At 42.0% G+C, this 14,426-nt stretch overlaps 2 protein-coding genes across 7 annotated transcripts in view; one reads left to right on the top strand and one right to left on the bottom strand.

The window, feature by feature from the left end:
* Window positions 1-14,426, bottom strand: part of LOC145947640 (uncharacterized) — a 189,224-nt gene that overhangs the window by 80,923 nt on the left and 93,875 nt on the right. The gene's annotated exons all lie outside the window — the stretch shown is intronic.
* Window positions 1-14,426, top strand: part of Sp1 (transcription factor Sp8) — an 84,758-nt gene that overhangs the window by 43,412 nt on the left and 26,920 nt on the right. The window contains exon 1 of one of the 4 annotated variants that reach the window (XM_083057402.1): window positions 4,064-4,971. The exons of 2 other annotated variants lie outside the window; for them this stretch is intronic. In XM_083057402.1, the coding sequence (XP_082913528.1) occupies window positions 4,861-4,971 (111 nt within the window). In that variant the 5' untranslated portion in view covers window positions 4,064-4,860. Of the gene's footprint in view, window positions 1-4,063; window positions 4,972-12,200; window positions 13,550-14,426 lie in introns of those variants that run through there. One more of the 4 variants, XM_083057409.1, reaches the window with a different exon arrangement.

The following is a 14,426-nucleotide window of genomic DNA, read 5'->3' as shown; positions in this document are numbered from 1 at the left end:
AGCCACCCCCGGCTAACCCTCCGCCGTGCCGGTTCTGCCCTCTCACCCCCTCACGTCGTCCCTCGGCCGCGTTGGCATTAAATCAGCCAGCCACCCACCAGCCCTCGGGTTATCTAAAGAGCCTATCTGTGGACCGGCTAAGATATCGTCGCTGCTTTGTGCGAGAACTCGTTGCGTTTGTTGCGCGCCTACACGATCCTTCTCTCTCGTCGTTGGAGTACATACCTTGGAGCAGATCCGAGAAAAGAGGGAGAAAAATTGAGAGAGAAATATGCATCACGGCCAGGAGAAAGAGATCCGGCTATTCTGGGTATTAGTCACGACCGATGTTTTCTCTAATTTTTCTCAAGATTCGAGAGAGATTTGTAGTCTTTCTCATAATTCAATATTTTTAAACTTGAACAGTGCGCCTCTCTTTCGGTGACTTAAAAGAGTAGAGAGATCAATATCGTATATTTGAAAAGAATAATCATGATTTTATATCGTGTTAACGTAAAAAAAACCATACACTCTTTTTATAGTAATTATTATTCACGAAACGTGTAAGAAGACGTATCGAAGAGTTGAAAGGGTACAAAGAGCCACTTGGAATTAGAGACATGTCGATTGTGCGTGCAAGTGTTCTCTCTCTTTCAGTACCGGCGGACAATTTAATTTTCTAATTATCACAACGCCGCCTCGATCGAAAGAGAGAGAGGGAGAAACAAGATAAGGTATGCCGCCGTTATCTCTTCGTGGCATCTGCGTATGTAGCCGGGGTATTCTATGCGCATATAAAAGCTAATGGATCTCCACGCGAGGTTCGCTTCTCTCTGAACTCAATCTCAACTAATATTCTCGTACATGCGAGAAGAAGAAAGAAGGGAGAGAGAGAGAGAAAGAGAAAGAGAGAGAGAGTACGCCCACGAGGTAAACGCGGATCGCGAATGATGAAGCGGACGATGAGGAGAACGAGAGGGATAAGATCGAAGGAGGACGAGGGTGAGAGGCGGGGGATGTTCGCGTACTGCAGTGCGGTGAATTAATTGATTACCGCGTGCGCGTACCCACGTACAATCGTTCTTGCGGCGAAGAAGACGACCGCGGTAGGGCGAAACTTGCGGAAAGACGCAAAAAAAGGTACCCCGATAACGGAATACGGTGGCGTTTTCCACGAATGTTCCTCGTCCCTATATCACAGAAGTGTCATCCTTTACACAATTTTTTATTTATTTTCTTTTAAGTTGTGCTTAAGGTAATAATTTTAATTTTTTACATTTTTCACACTACGAAATGAAAACTTTAGAACTTACAGGAGGGAGAAGGAAATGCATCCGTAACATCCGTCTGTTTCAAATACAGCAAAAGTATTGAAATTAAGGTATCAGGTGACAGCGCCGATAATCGATATTATATACCTCGAGCTCGGTTCGTTACGCAACAGTTTACAGTTTCGCAGTCGGGCGCGTAAACGCCGATACATATCAGATCGAACGCGACGAACGTGACCCGGAATTACCTACAAATTTGCGGGGGGGAAATCTTGAAGAGAGGAGAGTGCAGGAGAGAGAGAGGGCGTACACTCGACCGCAATCACGGCGTCTTCTAAGTAGCATATAAGGAGAGAACGAAACGGCCGCGGCTTTATACGAGAGGGTTCTTACGGTAGTTGGCGGTACGTGTCGGCGCGCGTTGCGGCCGGACGCATACAACACGCGGGATTCCACAAGGCCGGGAGAAGAGGATATCCGCCGGGGGGGAAATTCGCGCGTTCTCCTCCCGAAGGGCCCCGCCGGCCAGCGGTTAGGCCGCGGTTACCGCGTGGTTATCAAGTTAACCTTTTACCTCGGAGCCGCGGCTCGACGAGGTTTGCGGCCGATGAACACGAGACAGCGGAATGGTCCAGGGGGGCCGGGGGAGAAAAAAGGGGGGACCGGACGACCGGGGGCAAGAAAGGGGACGACGAAGGTGTGAAACCGCTCCAAAGCAAAGAGGCAAGAAATTGCGCGCGATTATCCATCCTCCGACCGGTAAACGTTCGCGGCCAACCCGGAATGGCTCGATAACAATTCGATGAAACTTTTCTTTCGCGTGTTTTTCGCCCCTTCTCTTTCGCTTCTTCGGAACAGATTCCTCCTCTCTCCTCCTGCATTTCTTCCTCTTCTGCGAAAGAGGCATCCTTTTTCCGTATTATGATTGATATTTAAAACAACAGGTAAACCGTATGAGACTCGTAATAAAAAAAGTAATCATAATGATAGATGTCATCCATTACATATGAATATGTATGCGAGTGCGTGAATAATTTATACGAAATTTATCGAGATAGAAATTATATAATCGTACATTTCCAAGATCGAAAAAAACAATTGTATCCTATAACAATGCACAGACGAGTTTGGTCAATGCGCTTCGCGTTGAATGCTTATACATATATACGACTTCGAATAATTTTCTCATAATTTTTGATTACTTGACAATATTCGACAAACAATGTGCGTATACATACGAAACGTAATTTGATTGTACAGCGCAGTTAAATCATTCGTATGAAATATTTTGCAGCGTTATATCGATGCATTCAACAGATAAAGAAATGCAAAGAAAATAACTTTATGAAATTTATTCAGAAATTGCATGCAATAGTGAACGATTACTTATCTTACGTGCATACATATAGTATTAATATCTACTTTTTTCGCGAGGATGTATAGTGAATCGAAAATACATCGGTAACTTATTTATATCTTATTTCTGTAAAATGTTTCAAAAAGCTCATTAGTATTTTCAATGATAAACGTCATGAATGATTTCAATTTATCTCGGGTAACAAAATTGCCAGAGAGAAGAAATAACTGTTCCCCTTATGCGAAGTAATATACGTTTACGTGAGCGACCGTTATTATTGGTACATACAATCCGCGACTGTAATTTCGATTAACGATAATTATATCGTTCAAATTTATATGATACATTATCCTGTTATTTATGATATCAATTTAGCGTCTGAACATTCGCGTATAGTAATCACTGCGTGTGTGAATGTCTTAAGTTATTGCACCGATAATATTTTATAGTCTCTTTCGATCTTTCTTTTTTTTTTTCATTATTTTTGCAATATATTTATTTACCTGTCCACTGCTAGAGCATTTTAATAAAAACTGTTAGACTTTTAGAGCGAAAGATCTGCTTGTTCATTGTAATCATGAGCCGGTACTATATAAATGATGTATCATTACCGTGATTTTAGTCGATAGTATTATTTAAGCGTCTTTAAACAAAATTATTAATGCAATTTTCGCAGCAAATAAAAATCGAAATTTAACGTAAACTCGACAAATACAATCATAAAATTAATATTCAAAAACAATTGAAATAAGATGAAAAGGAATTACGAGAAGAAACTGCCGATATTTGTTTAGACTGTTTGGAGTAAATTAATTTAATTCAGCATAATAATATCAATGGAGATGCCTGTGAAAAAAATCTATTGACGTGTCAGACTGCGCTGGACATGGTATCATTTTCCATAGCAGAGGATTGCTATTAACTAATGTAAAATGGAGAAACCTGTTCTTCACCGTAACGACATACTAATATCTCGAACCTAGTCATTGTAATTGACTTCCCCATCCCTCGACCGCCCAGGCACGAAATGTCCCGAAATAAGTCTTTCGCGTGATGTCGTACGCGAGCATCTCTCAACCAAACGAAAGAATAACGAGGAGAGAAGGAGAATAAAGATGAAGAGAAACAGAGAGAGAAGAAACGAACAATGAGATCGTGCGAAGGAAGAGGAGATGCAGGTGGAAGAGACAACAAGGATAGAGTAAGCAAGAGGAAGAGGACAAGGAAGACAAGGAGGACGAGGAGAGAACTTGAAGAGAAGAACCCGAAGAAGAGGAAGAAGCGGTGGACGCTGCGCTGAACCACGTGATCGTAGAGCGTTTTAATTGGTCGAAAGCGCGATCCGTGCTGCGATGGAGGGAGGACGAGATAACATGGGCGGGAGGGAAAGGGGGATAAGAGAGAATGGGCCGAGGGGGATAACAGACGGGATGAGGGAAGGGCGAGCGGCATTCGTTAGGGTTGCAATGTGGATTAGACGATCGCGAGGTCGTACCGTAAAGGATCGTTGCGAGGGCGGGCGCTGTTTCTGCCCCACCAGCAACACCTTTCAGGATGGAAACGTACTCACGGGGCTCTCTCCTTAGGAACGGCCACTCGACGCACTCTCCTTGGGGCACGCGCACGCACGCACGGCCCACGCATACAGACGCGTATATACCGTCGTCGGGACAGAGAAGGGAAACGACGGGAGGAGAAAGAGAACAAGAAAACCGTAGGAAGAAGAGAGAAAGGGAACGTTGATCCGGCTCGGCCGCCGTGGCCGGGCCCGCTCCTCTCCTACGTGTGGGGCACGAAAAAGCTCAGTTATAATTGTTGCACGCCGCGAGGTGCATCTCGGTTCCCTCCGATAATTGTTAGCCTCCTTCCGCGTGGCTGGCGGAATTCGCGAACGCGACACCGGATGAGCGAAGTTGAAATCCGCGCGTTGATCGCGTCCTCGACCGACCTCGTTATCGACTGACCTCTTCCGGAGAGCGGCAGCCACAGAAATTACTGTGATTACCGGGATATACGAGGATCTCCGAAGGAATATACTACTCCGGGGAGATTCTACGGTGTCGCGGCCGATGCACTTTCCAACGTGTCATCGGGTAAGTCTGGACAAGGACAATCGCCGTCCGCGAATTGAATTTCGATCGTTGAAGGAGCGGACCGAATCCGCTAACACGCAGAACGAAACCGAGGATAGTACTTCGGGATCGCGGTGAATTTTCAAGAGACACGTGTTCGTCCGAATAAAAAATATCGGAGATGAATTGCGCGTATCAGTACTCGCATAATGGTCCGCAAAACATGATGACGATCACGCCGACGGTGCCGCAACAGGGTCTGCATCCCGTACAGGAAACGGAGTATCTCGAGGTAAGACCCGTCGAGATATATTTAAAGAAACATATTTATTTTTAAAGAGACAATGCACATATTTAAAGCGACGTTAAAATTTTGACGACTTGAAACTCTCTCTCTGCGAATTTCAACCCGAATTTCTAACGAGTGGTTCGAACTCAGCGACGACACCCTCCGCAAGTTTTCTCCCGCGATGATCCTGGGCGGTCCCGAAACGTCCCTTCGTTAATTGTTCATCTCCCGATGTCTAATACGGGGGAGGACGGAGGGGAAACTAACGCGGGATCACGAGACGTCACAACCAGCCATTTTCGATCAATTTGTTGGGACTCGCGGAAAATTCAATTCGCCCGATTGCCAATCGGATCGTTCGATTAAATTTGTTGAAGATATAAGTATGGATACCAATATGCCCCTCTGTCAATAATGTCAGCCATGTCCTTCAGTAATTTCTTTTAAAATCACGCTAATCGATAAATTCTTCAAAAAAAATAAAAAATAAATATTAATTACAAGTCAATCCGCGTGAGAGAAAGATGACCGGGATTCAGTTTACTTAAGCCGCTCGTTAACAAGAAAACGCGCAGCGTGCCAATAATAAATCGCGACCGATCGACTCGCGCGAAAAAAAGTTCCGCTTTCACGCGGTTAAGGCGACGAACGAGGAATCGAGGAGGAAGACCGAAGAAGATGGAAAGAGAGACGTAGCTGGGGGATATTAATATAAGGGCTCGATACGTAATTATAGTGATTACCGTATTGCCGGGGGGCGGACGAGGGCGTCCCTCAGTTTGCACGTCATTTCGCGATCTCAACTTCCAAGCCGAACATGCGCGCGAATTTGTTGGCACAGGTCCTTGGCCAGGTTAATTGTTTCCCCCTTTAGCACACCAAACTTTCGCGCACCGCGCCACCTCTCCCCCTTTAAAAATACTTTCCTCGTGTATTCCCGACACGTGCGTTTTCAGGGAAGAGGTATCGGATATTGAACGTCCCGCATGACGTGTCTTAAACCGCGACATTTCGCTCGCGGCGATGATCCTGCTCTCATCATGATCATCGTTTTCTGACAACACAGCATCCGACGAAACGTGCCGATCATGTAAAGTCGGAATAAACAGGACATTGCATTTTAGAAGTGCGAATTTAATTAATCTACCGATTATATGCTAAATTGTAATCAAAAATTATTTTCGCAACATCTAAGTATTTTTTTTTCTACCCTGAAAGTTGCTATTTATATACTATTAATAATTCATTAAAATCTGCAATTCACATCAATCAGAGAAGTTTTTTTAAACATCGCATTGACGATAGTATTGCTTTGCGAGATAATCGTCATTACAGATCTCTTGTTCTTTCCTTATAGTCGATCAGTATCACTATTATCGGTAATTATAGCGGTGTATGATCAATTTCTTGCCGTCGGCTGCCGTTCTATACGTCTATATTATATCGTGCGTAACGTAGAAATTCTTTTATGGAATTCTTTTCGACGATAACTTATCTACATTACTGCTTCCCTGTCTGCGAGCTATTAAAGAATCATGGTTTCCTTCGCGCTATACACTCTCCCGTGAATTACTCGTGCTTAAATGTCACACCTAATTTGCTTCAATTACGCAGGCAAGAATGCTTGGCTCATTTTTATGCAAAGAATAAAAAGTCTGGCATTATATATACGTTCTTAAGTTGAGAAATTATGTTAATTAATAATAATTATAGTAATATTAATAATATTATAGTAATAATAATTTATATTATATTAATAATAATATTTTAATCACATAGTGTATGTCCTACATATTTTCTCATACACATAGACACATTATAGTTGCTATATTATAAAAAAAAACTAATAATTAATTCGTCAAAAATTACCTACTCGGGTTAGACAAGCGGAATATGTGTTTCGTCTTATTTTGCTCATGGCGGATGTACCAGCTAAATTTACACAGATCAATACACGCCGCAGCATCCGGTAACTCGTTCAACACTATTATCTTTCCCCACTCTCTCCTCTGTCTTATCTACATCTAATGTACTCAAAATACGCTACGAATGAAATAGAAGAAGGCAATAGTATCGAGGGCAGCGGGATAAATCGAAGGAAGATATTTATTTCGATCGATTCTCCCTTCCGAAATAGAGTGCACCTTATTTGCGTCGTTCCATATTCGAGGTCGCGATCGGCGGAAAAGAGCGACGCGTGAATTACGGAGAAGGCGCGAGGGGGATGAAAAGGGGGGTCGTCGTTTTCTCTCCTCCCCATGGAACACACCCCATAAATCTGATCGGGCTGACTGGCGGTCGGGCGTCTCTCCTATCCCGAAGCACGATGTAGACAGAATCTCGACTTACGCCCCGGCATCGACCGCGGCAGCGAGTCCGTAAATCAGTCCGCGGACGAGTTTCTCCTTGTCTTGTTGTTTCGCGGCGAAACACGCGGCCTTAAAAGCCTCTCTACGCGAAACATGTTCACTATTGCGAATCGCAACGACTAAAAGTTCGAGCCGAGATTATTTTTCGACGAAACGAGACTAATTTTCGCAGCATTTATTCTATAGGCCGCAAAAAAAAATAATTTAAATTTTTTTAACGATAAGCATTGCTCGTACTCGATTTATAAAAGTGTCAGGAAATGCCGATGCAATAAACGATCGTCTCTCGCGTCTCTCACGTTCCCTTCGGGCCGATTTCGGCAAAGGCTTAACACACGCTTTAGCAGATAGTAGACAAGATTTGGCTGCAACTTTGTAAGGTGAATCTTCATTTTCGACACTGCCAGCCGCCACGCACGACGGAGCTGGTTCCTTGGTAATTATTAGTCCATCAGCATCTCCCGATGGCCACATGGCCGTGTGAGAGAGAGCCGAAGAGCCGAGAGCGCTGGGTCCCAGCGCGGACCATCTTCGCTACGCGAGGCCGCCCTGTCATTATCCGCCCCCGTGAGGCCCCTAGGCCCCATTTCCCTTTCAACCCCATGGCCCGTCTCTGCCAATCAACGATCCATCATCGAAAGATCCTGGGTAGGCCAGCGTCGATTCATCGGCGTTCATCGAAGACGCGTCACGATCGGTAGTCGATCGACGCTAATCAATTTCTCGACAACGCGGAATATACATACATTAGTGTCGGATTAAGGCGAGATCCCGTCCGCCGTTAATATCCGGGATGAAACGATTCATCTTCGCGGGGAGATTCACGTTCACGCAGCTTTGGCGGCCGCAATAAATCCAAAGAAACGGCTCTTGTGCGAGAATATCCGAAAACTCGGGGAAACTCGATAGCTACTAGCACACGACTGCACGCGGCCCAACACGCCATTTGTCCTTGCCGCGAGCGTTAACGCCCGTCTTTGGTTCGGTTCATTGTAAAACATCCCTTTTCTCGCACCCTCTTTCCCTCTCCCTCCCCCCACCCCGTCCTCCTCTCCTTTCTCGGGCTCGCTCGTCGTCCTGCTCCGCGATACGCAAGGGCGTGGGCGGGTCGCACCTTTTGTGCGCCGGTGGCACGCGATGTACGCATAATCGCCGCCAGGATTCGTGGCCGGTGGCGGCCCCGATAACGGTCCCTTCTCGTTCCGCGAACCTATTCCTTTCTCACCTCATTCTCTGCCGTCTCTCATCGGTCTATCGATTACTTGAACACGTCTATCTTGGGGGTACCATCTAACATAAATACTATCCGGGCGATGGGATGATACGAAATCACGCTGACCAGATGGTTACTTTATAATGGACGGTATATCAATGAAAATTGTCAAGAACATGACAGAGATGCGCGCATTAATATTATTACATCATTCGTCATCTATCTTACTTAGTTAGTCGAACGATTTAAAAAGGGCGAATCAAATATATTAAACAAAATAGTCGAACTAAATGATATACTATAATTAATGCGTACTTTACTTTATCATGTGTAAAAAGAATTTTATTTTGGTCGGATCTCAAAGATCGTGATCTTAATTTTGTGAAATGTTTAATAAAAATAAGAGAATAATTATCCAGTATCAAATAAAATATGTTTCTCCTTACTGTCATTAAATGGCGGATGCTTATATAATAGTCATTAGATAAAATTTTGTAATAGTAGTTTATGAAAGAATATTTGTGTGACTTTATAATAATTTTAAGAACATTTTAATTGGATTACAAAAATTTATGAATTAAATAAAGAATAATTTGAAGCACATGTCTATTATACTTAATGAAGAAAATCGTAAACATTTTTAATTAAAAATATCTTTAAGATTTTTATTAATTCTTGCATAAAAATTAATGGTTATTATTAAAATATAAGAATAATCTAATCATATTTCTTTTTTTTTATTTTACTCTATTTTTTTAATTCATGCTTCAAAAAAATTTCAAGTGTCCGCTACTGAATGACCTTCCTCTGTACTTCCATTCTCTTCCGGCAAACTTTGTGACATGTCACCAAGCTTTACTTGAGATATCGCGTCTAAATTACCCGCGCGAGAATCTCGATTGGGACTGGAGCGATCGTTGCGCGCTCGGCTGGCCGAGAATGGTTATGAATGGACCACGATTAGCCGGTCTCCTCGCCGTAGTGGCGCCGTACCACGCCACGGACTTCTTCCATTATGGAAAATTAGGTCCTAATGCGACCTCGACCCGTCGCTCGCGTCTCCACCGGCCATTGGCGTAGGAAGGTAAAACGGACGTATTTTCATGCAGCGAAGAGCTGCAAGAGCTCTCTTTTAGGACGATGTGTGCGCGTATTTTTTTAAGTATTTAAAAAAAGGAAATTTAAATTTCACGAGACTTATATAAACGAACTCTCTCGGTGGGGATGGTTTGTTATTGGCAAAATTAAATTACCGTTCGTACGTTTGATCTTCCGCGTTAAATTTTTAAGACAAGTCCGGCTACAAATTATACCAATTATAAAATTCTTAGCAGCCAGTCGCTAACTTCTTACGATGCGGTTTTATGGGCACGGTTTAATCACAATCACGACGCACCGCTATAAAGCGGCTCGTATTATTTGCTACGTGACGAAGAGAAAGTACGGTAGCCTAATGACAATTGTCGCTTTAATTCTCTTGGATTATTGATGACAAAATGTATCTCTATATATAAAAAATATAATCAACACAGTTAATTACAGAACAAAGATATGCACACATATCTGGTAATATAATTATATACAGATTATACTTTCATTATATCTCATACGCGCGAAAAATTATCGCGAATGTTTCTCAAAGTATCGAACATTCGTCGAAACATCAAACGTTATTTTTGTCTCTATGTATGAATAAAATATCTCTCTGTATAAGCGATTCGCGTATATCTAAATGTAAGATAAATCATTTTTTTAAAGTTTAAAATTTTTTTTAAATAATTTTTTTTAAATCTATAATGTAAAAAAATACTACTCTCTCTATAAGAAAGCTTCTCTAAATGTATATAAACGTTTTAAACGTATATATAATTTTACTGTTTGTTCAAAATTTAAAGACTTTATTTGCACGAATACGCCACTGAGAATATATTTCTTCGACTATGTTCCTCTTTACAAGACGAAGTCGATATATGAATTTAACATTTGAAATTCAAACCGCGCGATTAAAATCGCATTAGGTTCTCTCGCGTTTTCGCGGTCCTCCTTAGGTAACTCCTTGCGTTACGATTTTAATAGGTGCTCGTACAGCTGCATTTGAGCTTATAACGTCTCTCCATGCTGCTCATTTCGCAAAATAAGCACGAGCAACTTGAAATCGCTATTATCAATTTTTTTGCGAGTAATATTACTCGTTCGATGGAACGTTACAGTTATAAGATCGACGTGATAAATATCACTATTACACCATGATAATTTTGATTTGCACATGGCATGAAAAATGTACGCAAATATTTAAGTTAACTATATATTGGATACTTGCTGCAGTCGTGAATATGTTTATTTATTCAATTTGTGCTTGCTAAGATAGATACTGGTATATTTTTCTCGAAGCAAAATCTACGACACGATCTTCAAATTAAAATTATTCGTTTATAATATTATTATTAATGATAATGTCATCGACTGTTATATATCGCAGTGCGCAGTCAGATGTAAATATCGATTTATCTACGCATAACTGTCCGTAATGCATAGTAAGAAATAGCGCAAGTTTGAAATGTGTTTGTAAAATTATTATGTTGTAACAAGTTAACGCGTGAATGCACACAAAACGAGTATGCGTCAAATGCTGCCGGATACAAATACATTAAGTATGATGGAATGAGATCAAAATAAACTATAAAACAGCTCGTATCATTTGTTACGTGATGAAGAAAAGATACGGTAGCCTAATAACGACACACAATTATATATTCTTGCACATAATTATGTCCATATACGATAGATTCGATCTATAAAAAGACAAAATGAAGCGAAATGTGCACACATTTTAAAATTAAATACTTATGATTATATACGTTTATATTATTGCTAATAACGTTAAGTAAAAAAACTGCATATCGATGATTCTTAAAAAGACAATTTAGTAGCTTGCATCAAATGAAAATAATCGTAATCAAAATCTGCTCGTTATAAATCTAAATTTGAGGGAAGTAAATCTTGAAAATTTATATCGCATTTTTTCTATGTAATATATTTAGATTTGCTCGTCTAATATAATTAAATAATTATTATAAAATGTAAATATAATTACTTATGAAATTAACCAAATCTTTTTTTAGAAATTTCATAAAAGTATATGCATATTTGCAATATAACAAAAAAGAAGAAAGAAAAGAGTGCAAGGAACTTTATTCCCCTGTACAGGCATGTACTTATAACTTGTATATCATCAGAAGAGTACTGTGTATAAAATATTTATAAAGTAATGCAGTTCTCTCTATAAGTAATTTTGTAAAATTTTGATATATGAAAACATTCGATGTACATGAATTTCGTGAATTATACTATATACTAAAATATATTTCAATTTAATATCATTGCAATAACAACAAACTAATCTCAAATAACACGTATTTGTCTTGGCAAATACGTATCTGCAACGGAGATTACGTTTGTGAAAATATGTAGAATCATATATAATTTAAAGAAGACGATATACGAATGTATATAAGATGCAAAATTATATGATATTATAATTAAAAAATAAAAAATATAGCAAAGATATACTATCGTAGATCACAGTTAATAAAAAAATCCTCTTAAGCTTTCGTTATAAAATTCAATCCTCGCGTATCTTTCTTTATTTACATCAGCGACAGAAATAAACCCCATTAAGAGCACGATCGCGGGGAAGGTAGTTGTACGAAACAATTTGCATATAAATTTCCTGAACGCGCCACGCATTAAGGATAATCCCAAACAAATAGCCTGGAACATTTAAAAAACGATTAGAAGCGGAATAGTCGTCAAACGCTATATTGCGCAGCGGATCTAAAATGCGTCTCCCTTCGACAAAAGCGATTAATACACCCAAGATCGTCTTCGTTCATCCCTTTTACCCTTTCTACCCGGAACACACGCACGTTCGATCTCGATCGCATGTGTGCCTCGTGCGAACAGATCAAGAATTTTCACGCTACGTCCGAGTCTCACGAGTCGTATCGGTATTTAAATAACGACGGCGCGTGGTATGTATACCGTTATGTCAAACTGCGAGGAACTCGCGCACCGATACGACTCCGGGTCACGTAAAGCGGCGAAAGGGGAAGGAAGCGCGAGCCGCGCGAGGGTATAAACGAGAAGGTGGGAGAGAGGAGGCCGGAACGCGGAGAACCCCTTCTATAGGACCGAGAGGACACCACCAAAGTCACCGCCGCGCGTGCCCCTTCCAGCGACGACCACGACGACGACGACGGACGACGACGAGTTGCGCGCGCATTTCACAGCTGAATTATCGGAGTAGGGAACCTCGCGGAGGGGATCGCCAACGCGACAGAGAGCTGGTCGAGGAAGCGGTCCGATGGAACCGAGACCGTGTACGCGGCATCGGAGAGGGAATCTCGCGAGGAGATCGCTGAAAGAGGGGGGAGAGGTATAAATAAAGTCGAGGAAACTGGGGTACGGCTCGTAGGCGGTGATGGGCGTCAACGGATTCCTACAGGGAGCCCGCCCCAGCAGACCCAGCCCCTTTTTTGCCCGGGGGCTCATATCAAGTCCTGGGACGCAGCGCTGTTCCCTACCACACGCATATCCCCGTCTGATCGAGACCAAGTCGTTCGACCGGTCGGCAGTCTGTCACGGGGCGAAGAACGGGAACCACACACACGGGTAACCCCGGACGCCTCTTCCACGGGACGACTTTTTTATCCCAAATAACGGAGGATCTCCGCGCGAGACATCGACGCGAGTATCACCGGCACCGGGTACCGCGATCATCTCGAGTGTAGTGCGCGAACGAGAGTAAGAGACAAGCGAGGAGAGAGGACTTTGATTCCGTGTGATTTTGAGCCCGCGGTGTGCCAGATCCCGCGGGATCACCGGCTGCGACACCCTCCAAGTCGGCGTCGAGATGCTGACCGACATGACGCCGGCAGCGGCTGGTCAACTCTATCCCCAGCTACAGTCTATCGCGAAGTCGCCGGTGCACGGTCACGTGGTGAGTCTTCGCTTATTTTCTTGTTTTATTCTCAACGTCGTCTGTGAACATCTGTCGTGGACCTGTTTCTACTCCCTTCGGGGCACGTATCGAATACAAAAATCTGCCACTATTATCGACGTGTAAATTTTACAAGTGACACTTTGCGAATTTGTATTTACCGTCGCCGCGAAAAAAAAAGGTTTTTGACACGTTGGTGAAAGGACGAACCCCCGTCGCGACGGATTAATTTCCCCGTCGAGTTAGAACGACAATTATCTTTTCAAAGCGAGGTTGAATTCTCTCGAATTTCATCTAGACATCCCATGGATAGAGATCTTAAGCCTGTCAGGTAGGAGGATGTATATCGGCTATGTCGAGAACTGACCGCTACCGTCGGATTCTTGACACCTTCGATAACATCACCGAGATTTTTACAAAGGTGTGCCTCGACAACCATTTTGGACGCCGAGACATTTAAACTGTCAAGCTAAATGTCATCGTTGATCTTTGACATCGATTTGCTAGTCAATTTCGTCTTTAAATATTTCATATGTCATGAAGGAAAATAGTTGCGTTTGAGATAAACACACAGAAAATTAGTTGCCAATAAATATATTGCGTGTAATTTAAAGTGAATATCGTACATAGCTGTGGATAGTAGCAAATAAATTGCTTTGCCATTATTATTTATCAACAATTCGATCATCCATGTCGGAGCGCGAATAAGAGAAATAATTTATTTAATACATAATTATATGCTGATGTTTTTTCTATTCCAACATGCACTATGATTAGAAATGAAAGATGGAAAGATTTATTAGTGTCTGTAGTATATATTTAATTATTTATAATATGATGCGATAATTATTTATAATCTAATACATTATAGCTATCT

Source organism: Prenolepis imparis, unplaced genomic scaffold (genome assembly GCF_030444845.1).
Source record: "Prenolepis imparis isolate NDT839.2.m4 unplaced genomic scaffold, iyPreImpa1.0 SCAF_2, whole genome shotgun sequence".
Lineage (NCBI taxonomy): Eukaryota > Metazoa > Arthropoda > Insecta > Hymenoptera > Formicidae > Prenolepis > Prenolepis imparis.
The sequence above is the reverse complement of the archived record's forward strand: the minus strand, read 5'-3'. Positions and strand labels throughout refer to the sequence as shown.